This window comes from Trichinella spiralis (assembly GCF_000181795.1).
Source record: "Trichinella spiralis strain ISS 195 chromosome Unknown Scfld2, whole genome shotgun sequence".
In the NCBI taxonomy this organism is placed as follows: domain Eukaryota; kingdom Metazoa; phylum Nematoda; class Enoplea; order Trichinellida; family Trichinellidae; genus Trichinella; species Trichinella spiralis.
The window spans coordinates 4,605,244-4,618,798 of NW_003526941.1; the positions used below are offsets into that span (position 1 = coordinate 4,605,244).

Consider the following 13,555-nt stretch of genomic DNA (forward strand, 5'->3'; position numbering starts at 1 on the left):
AACTGCCCTCAAACAATTAATTTTTCAGAATCCCTGTGTAACCTTGGAAATATTGTTTGTTCATCATATCAAGACATCAGTGAAGGTAAAAAAAATGAAAGATAAAAATGAAAAATGAAAACAATTCCAATTCCACCTTTACCAACGTCTCTGGCTAGTGAAGAAATCTGGTCAATAATGGTGCTTATCTGTGACAGCCTAATCAAATTAAGCAATGACCGAATGTCTGCTTTGACTACAAGTCCATTTGAGATGCTCTTCTGTAACTGCTCTACATATCATCATCGATCTTTGTCTGTCTGTCTGTCTGTCTTATTCAAGCAATTCAGTGGTTGGAATAGGAACAAAAGCGACAAAGTGACAAAATCATCATCTCTCACGTTGATCGTTCACTGTTTATGGCTGTTAAGCAAAAGATAAAAATATACCATGTCGTATGGAAAAGTTCTACCATTCAGAGTCAAAAAACAGCATATTAAAAAAATATTCATCCCGTTACTTATTATCACATAAAACAACATTCAGCAAATGTAAAGAAAAGATATAAATTTATATTATATATAAATTATTCCGTTATAATATAATGAATTATCATTCCGTTATATATACGGCGCACAATTATATCATTTTTTTCTCAAATAATTGACCGTGTTCAAATCAAACAACACTTATCAGTGATCAACAAACAATATCTATTTCACATAGTCGACATTCTCAAGAAATAGAAGTACATAAAAACAAGTAATCCAAACTGCGTTGATAGAAATCATATATATAGATATATATACATCACTCAGTACACATTAATTAAAATTACTTGAAATTAAATTACATTTTATCACAAAATCAATTCAAAATAAATTTCAACTACAGTAAATATAACGCAAGTAGAATACTGTTGTGGCAACAAAAGATCATTTGAAATAACTAAATCGACCAAATTCAATTTACTGCAGAACAGAATTTCAAATTGCTTAAAACTATTCAGAAGAAATTCACGCAAAATTATTACCAATCATCTTAAAACAAAATACTTATATTTATTAGTTTCACTGCACAGTCAACGAACTAACATTCAATGACTATATTGATCAAATCGGTAATTTAGGCATTTCAAACATAAAATGTACAAATAAATTATACCGCAATAAAAGTAGATAAAGAGGTAAATTATCAAATAAACTTCAATTGTATTATGAAAGAAAAAAAATGACATGAAAATAAAGAAATAAAAATAAAGCGCAAATTTTTGTTCAAGTACTTACCAAAGTAAAATTTTTCGCATTGTTCTACAAGAAGCAAAAAAAGATTCGGAAAATGATAAGCTTTCTAATCAGGGGACGATGTTCGAATCAACAAATTTCAAAACGCCAAACACGAACATTACCTAAAATTTCATCAAAATATATATATAACAATCAAAATGACAACCAAAATGTCTTTCTTTTACAAAAAAAAATTTCAATAATAAATTTAAATCACAAAATTCATATTGAAATACACTGTTACATAAAAAATAAATTAATAAAAATAGCAATTAAAAAAAATCAGCACATACCATCAAATTATCGAAAACTAGATATAAAATTGCAAAATCACGGCTGCCGTTTTTTCATGTACGTTAGTTCGGAACTGCGTTTCAAACTGTCCGGATAGTCTGTGATCTGTTCGTCGTCATAAATTGTCGAAATGATGTGCTTCTCTGTGAATTTTTTTGGAAAATTTCTACGTTGCAACTTTTCACCACGATATGCAAATCCAGACTTTTCTTTTCCAGTCTGCGCACTCTCGAGCATTTCTAAAGCTACAGGCAATGCACTGCCTTGGCCAGTTCTGCCCAAGCCGCTGCCTTCTTTCCATCCTTGCTTAAGAAGCAACTTCAATCCAATTCCTTTAGTGTATTTTTCAAATGCACCAAATTCGCTTTTTTTCATTCTATCCAACGATTCTTCAATTGCACTTTTTTTGCTATATTTTTTCCGACTGCTTCCAACGGTTTCTTTTTCACTCGGCTAGATAAAAATGATATGATTACACACAAATTACTACTACCACGGACACACGTCTGCTTCGATCTTAATGCGATATGTGAACAAATACAAATAATTTTCCAAAAAAAACATTAACATTACAAATCGTCTCATTACAAACATTAAAATTAATTATCTATTAATCAATCTTTCTCCTAATTTTAATCTGTCCGTCTTTTTAATTTCAACAGTTTTCGAAGTGCATCATTTTTTCATCAACTCTCCAATGCCTTATACAGTAAAACTTAATTCTTCAACATCACAATTGTACAGTAAACAATAACAACGTGAAAAATAAAAATTACAAATAATGAAATGAGAAAATATTTTAAATTCACTTACTTCAAAAGTTTTTATTTTACATTTTAATTAAAAAAGCTTTCAAAAATTTTAAAATTAACATTTATATAGTATAGAAAAAGAAAAAACTTACCTGTTTAAATACAGAATCACTTAATTGACCAGATTGAATCATTGCCATCCGACGAATTTCCAATGAATCTTTTGCATCTTTGTCAGCTGAATCGTATTCTTCACTGCCTTCAGCATAATATGCACTCATATCTATATCCCATTGGTCAGCCCATTTTTCATCTGTATCATTTTCAGCTTGAGATCGTTGAAACGCGTCCGTGTTGAACACTAAGCCGGGGCCACCTTTCTCCCACACAATTTCCATTTCCTCTTCGTACAATGTTTCCTTGAGCCTGTCTTGCTTTCCTGGATCATCATGGAAAGCTTCATGACGTTCCCATTCCTCGCACTGATCGTCGTCGCCGTCTTCTTCTTCGGACAGCTCTTTCAATATGGATGTAGTGGAATATTCGCTAGCTTCAACGGGCTGTGTTTCGTACGCAAATGGAATTTCCACACCAGATCGCTGACTTGATCGAGATGTTCGATCGTAAATACCCAATTTTCTGATCATGTGCGGTGGAAATTTGCACTGCTTTATAAAGTTCAAAATGACACATGTCGGAGTGCCGACGTTTCCATTTGGCAGTAGAGCAGGTGGTTTCAGCTGACGCATCACTACATAAGATATTCCTTTAGTTCCATTGTTCTGCTGTGACGATGATAGAAATGAATGTGGATCTTTGCATTTTACAATGCAACATTTTCCATCCACGTTAAGCTCTGAATGTAAAGCCCAATCCTTTCCATGATATCGTCGAATGAAAAGATCACGATCAGACAATGTCATGAGAACCAATGCATAATTTTTATTATTAAACGATCGCTCCGCTTTAGAAGAAGCATCATCTTCTTTGCAAAAAAACTGTTCAGCTTGAATAATTTCAGGACAATGCAAATAGTGGAAGCAATGAAATCGCTGTTCTTCTACAAATGTTGAGAAAAACTGACGAAGATGTTTCGATCGAAAATTCTTTGGTATGTTGCGTACAACAGCATATACTAACTTGTCACCAGAGCTTTCACAGCCAGAACTGCTTTCAGTCTTATTCATAATTCTGAAGCAATAGTGAAATTTTAAATGAATATCATTCGTAAATAAAAAAACAACACTACTAAATCATAAGCTACCTCAAAAAAATACTGAAAATCAACTGTCAAGTTATTATATTACACATTTTATAATGAAATAATAGATTACTATTTTTCAATTTTAATAACTGTAATTACACAGGTCAACAAATTGAAACTTTTTTTCTAGGGTTTACTAAATTACGATTGATTTTTAATAATTTTGCTATGCAGATTTCAAAAATGTTAATGAATTTTTCCCATCACATACAGTTTTTTCGCAATGTGTACGTGGGTATGCACGTATTGTTGTTCCCGGAGCAAGCATATGTTTTGACTGCAGTCTGAATCCTAGTATTTCAACTCCAACTTGGAGAGACCTAGATCTCGAACAAAGTCGTTCAACTCACACTGTGTGTGCAAAGAGCTGAGGTGTATTTTCATGCTCCATTTCAAAGTCGCTGTCAGTGATGGTTTCTCTGCCACTTCCTTCATCACTTGGGACAATTGTGTCCATGCTATCCCCGGTGGTGATGGAATGGGTACATCAGGACCATGGGGAACAGGCCTTGTAGCAGATGGAAGATTTGGATAAGAAATATATTTTCCGTTTTTCGCATTATAACCCCTTACATTGCTAAGACATGGTTTTGTGGTTCCCGCCACACCATAGGCACACCAAAGGGAAGAGATTTCAATGTTTTTTTGCTCCATTTCCGCAACTGCTCAACACATGTGTGGCAGACTATATGTATTGTGGCCCAAGACTTGTCTTGATCTCCTAGCTTTATACCAAAGTATGCGAAATATGCCTTCTTCACAAAATCTGTTATTTTCTGCCTGCTACTCTTCACTACAAAACTGCCGCAAATGTGACAAAATGAATCTGGACTACTTAGACACTTTCGTGATGACATTTTTCGTTACTGCAGGGTCTCCTTACATGTTTATGTCTTGTATGACTCTCTTAAAACAGAAAGCACAATGTGTTACATACGTACAATAGTGGAAAAAGTAATATAGCGCGGTGTGAAAAACGGCACGTGATGGGAAAAAACAAATATCATTTTCATAATCAGCATGCCAGAAATACCCAAAATCAGCTAATATTTGGGAGACCCCCGAAAATCATGTTGACCAGTATTACCAATAATTGCTTGCAATCAAGTATTTCAAGCTATGATTGACGTTACTGGAATCATTTGAATTAGATATCATTTAATTTTATCATTTAAAAAAGTGAGCAAATCTACTTTCAATCAGTATGCTTAATTTAAATAACTCTATTTTTAAGCTACATAAATCAGCATTATCATACATACAAACTTTCCAGAATATATCAACTGAAATGAAAATATATGCAAAGCGCTGTAAAGAACACACCGTAAGAAACAAATTGGATTCAGCTAAATAACTACATTTTAATACAATGTATTTTAACATTTTATTAAGTAAATGTTGAATCAAATGAAATCAAGCCAAACTAAACGAAAACAAAACAAAACAAAACAAACTCCCAGACAGAAGCTTATATGTATATTTATAATGTTAATAAAATATAAATGAGCTTACCAAAGAAAAATATCGCAATAATGCTGTTTTATTATAAAAAATATGCTTTTCAATAACAGACTGGATTTTCAACAGCGGCAAACTGCTTATTTAACATGCAAAAATCTGATACTTCCATTACAAGAATACTGTAGAGTTGTGATGTGCAAGATTATAATTTTTGTAATATTTCTAAAAATATTCACTACATCCAGAGTTGATTAATTTTTATTTAAACAAAGCTTAAATTATTAATTTTATTGTGGTGCAACTCGACCTGTCCGCTTTATCAAAAAGGCTAAGTTTTCAATGGTTACGTGTACTTTATCGTCAGATACAATCAGATGATGGTATCTCGTTTGGGATAACAGATAATTTTTTCATTTAAAAACTTCAGTAAATGTTAGAAAATTAAACATGCAGATTTGAAATAATTTTTGATGCGCGCAATTTTACACATTTAATATTGTTGTGTCATACTGTGAAGGTGAAAATTTGTCATGGCCTATAATGTGTGATAATAGCTTCAACAGTACAAGTACAACTTTGTACTGATTGTAAAGCAACTCGAAAGAATATTTGTTCTTTGAACAGCATTTGATGATGAAAAACATAAAAAGAAGGAAGCATCCTGTTTCTCCTCGTCAAACATGCAGTTTTGACTGCATTGTATAAATTGATCAGTAACTGTTTTTCTCTTTGCAAAATAAGTATATATACACTACCGATACGTTTAGATTGTAATCAAACGCTGTCTCTACTTATCTGACCAAATATTAAAACTAAAAACACTACTAATGACGAATCTTTGGTCTTGTTACTTAGTGAAAATTGATTTTGTTAACCAATCGAATAATAAAACGTGCAAAACTTCTTCAAGTGAGCCAATGTACACTTTCACGTCGATAAATACATGCATATATACAAACACTATCCACTATGACTTTGTGTACAAGTTGTGCCTAAATACACTCAGTCTGTGTAATGAAATCGAAATTGATTAAATATTTGACATAAGTTAGATTCGAAAAATTTGTCTACCCGTTGCCACTCGGCCAGTCTTATTCTTTGTGGAACGGCTGCTGCAGACTGCTGTCGTTCACGTATCTGTCGAATAACTGTCCATTTTTCCAATCTTTCAATCTACCTACAGTCATCTACAGCTAATACACACATATGTATCTGGAATTTCATGCATTTTCAACATTTCATATCTGCTTATTTTTCATCTATTGGTAGGTAAGTGAGCTTATTTTGCACGACTATTTGCCAATATTTGCAACAAACGTTCACAAGAGCAAATCCGAAAAATTCTGCTTTGAAACAAGGTTATATCATACATCATTAAAATCCTTATCAGTGTCATTGGGATATTAAGATTAATAGATTAATATTTGTGACATTTGTGATAATTTAACTGCGTGCACTTTTGAACCGAAGCTGTGCATAATAACAACAACGTTCAGGAGGACATTTGCATTGTTCGTGAAATTTCACATTTCTCTGCCCGGAACTCTTGTTCACCAGTGTTGTTTATCTTCATGCTTTTCAATCAGCGTTTGTCCTGTTGACTTGTTCTGGTTATTGGTATCCTGCCCCTCATTATTGAATAATCTTACATTTCTGGCATTTGTATTCGAATTTTTCCTTCAAGCTCATCATTTGCTTCACTTCTACGCTTGTTTTTCAGCTTTCTTGGCAAATTTTTAGAAGAAAAAGAAAATACTAATACTTGCAATTAGAAAATTGTTCACCTTGAACGTCCTTGTTTACAGAATTGCTTATCACTTCTGTAGTCAGATTAGTTTTGTTTAGATTTTGATGATGAAATATTTTATTACATCAGTTAGTGTTATTCTGAAAGTTAAGTTGCAATATCTTCCTTCAACGCTATCTACATAAATCACATTTTCAAATAGCACAGTTACTGTTAATGCAAACAGATTGCTTATTGGTAGAGAAAAATAAACAAAAAAGATTGAAACTGGACCGTCAATGGCTAATTCAAGCTCACTTGCCCACGCTGAGCAATCATCGTAACTGATGATGATTCAAATTACCTATGCTAACGGGCAACATGCTTTCAGGGCACAAATCATTTCGCAAATTTTATACTAGTTTTCAATTTTCAATTTCAACAAGCGCAATTTTCTTCCTCAAAGCCAATACATGAAAAGCTATACATTATCCAGATTTTCTTAATTTATACAAAAAATCTAATAATCAAATAATATCTCAGACATATGCTTCGTATATAATGTAATGTATTCAGATCAAATTTTGTTTCAATACTTTCCTTTATTTTTAATTAAATACTTCATTGGGGTATGAAAATTATTTTTTTTTTAAATGACCGCTATAAACAAGAATCAACTTATGATGTGTTTCTACGCTAGCTGATGAAAGACACATTTTATTTCCGGTTTAGCAGTATCAAAGTTATAAGTGTTCATTAAATGCCCACAGATGTTTATTTCTCTCATTTTAAGAAAATAAAATAGCAAAAGCTTACTTAAATTTCATAAATGCTCAAGCAGAAATAAAAGGCTGGTTTTCATTATTCATTATATACATGCTAGCCAAGGATGTTGTAAAATGTTTTGTCGTTCATTTGAAATTGTACTATTGCTGTTCTCAGCTAATGAAGTTATTCATGCAAATTAACTTTTTCATGATAAGACAGATTTTGTTTCTTATATTTCATCACACAGTATGTAAATTTAAATATAATGAAACAATAAAAGGGCTGCTTTGACGTGCGCATTAATAAATTGTATAATGCGTCTATTGGGTAAAACTGAATTGATTTGCTGTTCATAAAAAATAAGAATAAGAAGAATTTCATAATATGAAAATCTCAATCAAATTTACAAAAGCATTTGTGGAATAATAAAAAAAAAAGTGAACACAAGTGAATAAAAATATGTCAAATGATAAGCTTATTTGCAGTTTGATAGTTCAACTGACATATCAGAAAGCCAATATGATTGACAAATAACTGCTTTAGGTGTCAATGTGATAAAATACATTAGCAGCAAGTTTTTTTTAATTTGATCAGTTTTAAGCTTCAAGAACGTTTACAGGAAGATTAATTGCATTTTCTAAGAACAGTCTATGCTAAATGCTCATCAAAACCATGCAAAACAGTTTTAATAGTCAAAAATAGGGGCAACTATCCCATGATCATAAAGAATACGTTTCCTTGTTATATTTTTTCCTATAATTTGTTTTCAGTTTAAGATTAATTTGTAATTTAATAACGTAAATGAAGCATTGGTGTAGTCATTTTACGGTGTAAAAGGAAAATTCACAGAAAGCACAAAAACATAAAAGCGTTAATGCAAAATATTAGCAAGGTTATTTTTGTAAATTTAGTAAAACAATAGTATAAAATAAATTTGATTTGCTTATAAACATTTCATATTCATATATATATATATATATATATATATATCATATAATGTGTGACGCAACATAGTGTTTACTTTCAAAATAGCACAAAAGTCGAATGAAGTAAAAATTTGTTTTTCAACATAATAAAATCCCCTTTGGATAGTAAAGTAGGGTAGAAAACCATTAATCTGGTTGTTTATTTTCCATTTAAATAATTCAAATTTAAAGAACCCTGCATTCCACATAATGGAGAAAGAAACTGCAACCAACATTAAAAGGTGTCTTTTATAAAAGTCGGTATAAATAAACAGATAAACTGATGTTATATATGGTATGAAATTTCAATGAAAAATGGAAATAAATGCTTTCTATGTAGAAAATATCGATAAGGATAAAGCAGATTTGTTGTTACAATCGATTGAACAAACAGAAAGCCATTACACACTTGTTTTGCCGTTATATTTTACTCTTTCCTCCAAGAGCCAGTTACTTTCCAATTGATCAATGGATTTAACTTCTCCATGATAAATAAATAAATAAATATACGTATATATTTGCGTATGTATTTTTTGTAACTTTTAAAATTATATATGCCAATATTATAAATATATCAAAATGAAAAATAAATAGCTATGAAGAAGAAAGAAAGTTTGTTAAAATGTTCCTTTTTATAATATTGTGCAAAAGGAAATTGCTCCTCCCATCAGTTCTGGGGCATTTTTCATTTGCCATGCTTTAACCTCACATTCAAGTGTTGCTCTTTTATTGTGTTCGAGTGGGTCGTGTGCTCAATCCAGTTGCAGAGGTTAGCTGGGTAAAAAAATACTATGAAAAAACCATAGCACAGGTGCGCTTGCCACCCTTGTGGAGACCAGCCTTTTGTTGCCGAACACGAAGGTGGTCCGTCGTTCTACGACCATTGTCTTCCGGTCCAGACAGTGACCCGGCGCCGCCCCGACTTCAGCTGATCCACGCTAAGCGCCCGTGAATTGGTGCCATTTATTGAACAGTTAAAGCCTCTTAGATGTGGCCAGGTCGCGCAAAATGCACAATAAGCTGCCCAAACGACCGACCCGGATCGATCCGGATAAGTGAAAACAGCCTGCGGTCCAATTCCACACGTGCAAACGATCAAAATGAACATTATGATTTTCCAAGCTAGCCCAAAGGTCCAATCCAGTTCGACGTGCTGTTTCATCATGCTGTCATAAATTAGCTAAACAAGCGGTTTAACTGTTGACCGTGTGGCCATCCTCGCAAATTTCAAGGTGTCGATTCATTGAATCGAGGATCGATGGATGCCCTTTCATGCTTGGACGTTTTGAGTGTTTTTCTTATGTCCTCAGAGTGAAAATTGTTCGTTCGATCGACCATCCGTGGTAAAGTGTCAGCCGTATTTGCGTGACGGCTGCCAATGAACAGCGAAAAGCACTTTCAAGGGTAGTTCAACAACTAATATAGCCTACGAGGTTCAGTTTGTAATTGCCCCTCTTTGCCTCAAATGTGGGTCTTGCATTATGCTTTGTTTAAGGCCATCTAATATGTATGTGTAATAGCTGCATAATCTTAGTGTAAATTTGCACGGCAAATTTACTTTCCAAGGTACACTACTAACTAACTACACTGATTGATACGTATAATGTGACAATTCTCACTCTGGCAATGGCATGTCAGTCTGACGGACGCGCGCCTTTCTTATTCTCTTCAATGAAAATTATTCAAATTCCAAATATTCTTCTTCTTCTTCTTCTTCTTCTACATTCTCAAAGTTTATCACTGCAATTTTTCACCTTTTCGGCACCATGTACACTTGAAAAGTCCATTGCAGACACACAGTATGTTGTATTTTCCTGTTGGTTTAATTAAAAATGAAATTTATTTCCATTGCTATTTATTTTGTTTTCTTCTTTTTTCTATTAATATGCGTCAAATTTTCATCCGTGCATATTTGAATTGGTCGCGCAAATAATCAAAATCAAAGCGCGATAATTAAAAATGTCCATAATACCCAGCTCTGATTGCTATACTCTTATTAGCCGGCAGTCGATAAGTACGGCGAATTGCATTTCACATTTCATTGGCATACTGTAGTAGTTAGTGGCTGTCACCCCAATCGGTCGAACAGGCTCTGGTTTGAATGTTTTGCTCAGAAAGCACAGAAACGAGTTTGCAATTTTCGTTCGATTTCTCAGCAAAGCTAAGGAAACGTTCAAGCAGTTCATTGCAGATGAATGTTAAATTTCACAATAAATTATTCTTTTGATTTGTAATCCGGAAAAAATTATTTGATTAGATATAGTTTATTGCAGCAAATTTGTAGAACAATTAAATTAAAGTCTTTTCAAAGCATGATTTTTTGTTGAAAAACTACATTGTGTGATTTGCACGTGCAAGGCAGAAATGTCTTTCTTATTCAAAATGACAAAACGTATACATAACAATAAATTATACTTTGAACTGTAAAAATTTGAACATTTAAAATGTACCCACGTATTTTCATTATGACATCCTTTTTTGTTCTTTACTTTGCTTAAAATACTTAATTGAAACTTCAAACAGAAGCATTATACGATTCGATTTGTATAATTTGTATTTTACGGAGGTTTAATATTATATTCTTGAATGGTTTCAGCGATCTTAACAGTCAAGAAAATCTGCTTGAAAATATCGCATGACATGATCACTGAAATAGGATGAACATATCCACCTTGAAAAGTTGGGTTGTATTTTTCCCTTCCTCTGCTTATTTATGAAAGAAATGCTCAAAGGTGATTTAACATTCACTTAGAGAAATAGAAAAAGAAAGCTAGTATAAATAAGCTTAAAACTGGTTCGACATTATTTATCATCCTTTTCATTCACTGGAAATGCAAAATTTATAAAACTGATCATGTACATACATTTCAGATTGACTAGATTAAATGAGTAATTTTCAGTTTCAATTAAGAGATGTTTTTAATGAAATTAATTGCAATGTTCAAGCTTCGTCCGTGTTTGCTAGTCATTAAAAGAGAATTTGACATTTTCAACATAATGCCGGTACAGTGTTTTCATTGTGCTGCTGTTTGTTTGCCGAAGCAGCTAGTTCAAGAGAACAGTCTGTTAGCTGGTGAAGTCAGCAGATAGGCTGCTGTTATCGCGTCGCCTGGTTAAACAAAAGAGACGAGAAGCGGCGATGATTTGAAGAAACGCACGACGATAATGTGGCCCCATAATTGACGCGTCTCGCTCCTTGCGCAAACAAACCTAGCTATCTGTCTATCTATCCATAGCTGTATAGCAGTGTAGCATGTCGTGACCGTAGAAATGGACGGCTGTTTCATAGCTAATTGTCGAACCAGGCAAAATCGAAACCGTCATCACATCTCCAACGCATCACCAACCTCCCACTGAACTGGCATACTGTAAAATGCTCAGACGAACGTCAACGCATCAATGTGCGCAGGCGGTTGTGTTCAATTTCTACTTCCACTGACGACCAGCCAGCCTCTGAAGCTTGTTTTCTTAAACTGCAAAGCAAAATGCTCGCTCAACCGGCGAGGCAAGAAATAAAGCGTCACCCCATTCAATGGTTGAAATTTAAAACTTAACTCGACCGCGCATTCATTCTCCATACGTTCAGTTTTGAAATTTCTTTACAATTGATGTCTAATCGATTTTGAAATTTTTTATTCACTCACCAACCAACCAGTACTATTTCTTTTATGCTGATCACATTAATAATGATCAAGTAATAATGCGATTGATTCAGTTAAACTTAATTATATTATTTTTTACAAAACACAATTTATATAATTCATAAGACATTCAAAATGAAAGCCCTATGTACCGATCTACGAATTCTATCTACCAATGTCTGCTAACTTCTCTATCTATTGCACTACATCTACAGAACATTACTTTTTACGGTCCTTTTCCTAGTAACTTTAACGAATAGCGCACTGATCAAAATGACCCTACAGGCCTATTTTTATCTTAAATAATCCTTGGAAATTATGCTAAATATTTGGTATATTGCAAGAAACAAAGTATATCGTATGTAAATTAATACACATGGCAAATAAGCTTAGCAGAACACGACAAACAACGTCCTATTATTGAAAATAGAAACAAATGTACTTACTTAGTGATAAATTTTTCACTTGGAGCACGTAGCCAACGGTAAACTTCATACAGGTAGATCAAGATCAAAACTGTGCAAGTAGATTTGGTGTAGAGTCTCCGGTGCCGAAGTGAAGCGAAGCGAAAGTAGCAGCGTTCAAATCACCTAAACTGAGCACAAATACTGTTTCAATTTCATTCCATTCTTGACGAAGATTAATCTGAAATTTTCGCTGAAAAATTTGAATAAAATATTTATTTGCATATAGTCAACAATTTCACTGCTAACTTGTTCAATTCAATTGTTCACTGCTTGTTGAAAGGTCGCTCAATTACTTAATGATGTGATAAGATTGTGATGTTATTTACTTTATCTATTAACTTCATTTCAGCTATTTAACTTGATCCAGTTAAAAATCCAAGTAGATAATGAATCATTAATGAATGAATGAATGACAAGTAAATATAGAGAAACATCTGTATATTCAGAATAGTTGACATATATATTATTTCAAAAAGAAAACTGCATTTATTAATTGATGATGTGAAATGATATCTTACTGATATATGCATGTATATGTACAGATAGACGGATGGATGATGTAATGCGTGCTTTTAGTTTAATGATTGTGTTATTAAAGTTAGAATTAGAATTAAGCAAAGAGAAAAGAAAGCAGGGTTTAACTAGGGTAGGGGGGGGGAGGAGTGTTGGTTTCATTTGCATAAAATCAGATTATGCAGAGTATGTATTTTGTTAGTTTTTGATTTTGACTTTCTTTCTTTCTTTATACAGTTGTCTGTACATGGTTTGTTGGTTAGTTTATTGTTGCTTTCTGCAAAGCGTTCATCCACCCTGCTAGTGCTAGTGGATTTGAAATCGGTGGATTTTCATCCAGTCAGTCAGCAGTGACTTTCACTAGCCAGTAAGTAGCAGGAGATGAAGTGATTTGCTGATTTGTTCTTTTGCATTGATGCTTTTGATCATGGTCGAATGA

At 33.1% G+C, this 13,555-nt stretch overlaps 3 protein-coding genes across 3 annotated transcripts; 1 reads left to right on the forward strand and 2 right to left on the reverse strand.

Moving 5' to 3' along the window:
• Positions 1 to 114: 114 nt before the first annotated feature.
• Tsp_03522 (hypothetical protein) lies at positions 115 to 420 on the forward strand. Its single transcript, XM_003379825.1, has one exon. It carries the CDS (start codon positions 115 to 117, stop codon positions 418 to 420), a length of 306 nt encoding a protein of 101 aa, XP_003379873.1.
• Positions 421 to 1,595: 1,175 nt separating this feature from the next.
• Tsp_03523 (g patch domain-containing protein 3) lies at positions 1,596 to 4,032 on the reverse strand. The gene is made up of 3 exons (XM_003379826.1): positions 3,926 to 4,032; positions 2,464 to 3,502; positions 1,596 to 2,012 (listed from the first exon to the last, which is right to left on the reverse strand). Exons 1-3 carry the CDS (start codon positions 4,030 to 4,032, stop codon positions 1,596 to 1,598), a joined length of 1,563 nt encoding a protein of 520 aa, XP_003379874.1.
• An 8,614-nt stretch (positions 4,033 to 12,646) lies between these two features.
• Tsp_03524 (cobyrinic acid A,C-diamide synthase) lies at positions 12,647 to 12,947 on the reverse strand. The gene is made up of 2 exons (XM_003379827.1): positions 12,930 to 12,947; positions 12,647 to 12,793 (listed from the first exon to the last, which is right to left on the reverse strand). The coding sequence occupies exons 1-2, from the start codon at positions 12,945 to 12,947 to the stop codon at positions 12,647 to 12,649; spliced, it is 165 nt and encodes a 54-aa protein (XP_003379875.1).
• Positions 12,948 to 13,555: the final 608 nt, after the last annotated feature.

Bases quoted from the DNA above. Each gene is read 5' to 3' on its own strand.
- Tsp_03522 (XM_003379825.1), top strand. From the start codon at position 115: ATGAAAACAATTCCAATTCCACCTTTACCAACGTCTCTGGCTAGTGAA.
- Tsp_03523 (XM_003379826.1), bottom strand. From the start codon at position 4,032: ATGGACACAATTGTCCCAAGTGATGAAGGAAGTGGCAGAGAAACCATC. The intron at 3,503-3,925 runs GTGAGTTGAACG...CTATTGCTTCAG, and splicing joins CAGCTCTTTGCACACACAGT to AATTATGAATAAGACTGAAA. The intron at 2,013-2,463 runs GTAAGTTTTTTC...ATTTTTATCTAG, and splicing joins GTGATTCTGTATTTAAACAG to CCGAGTGAAAAAGAAACCGT.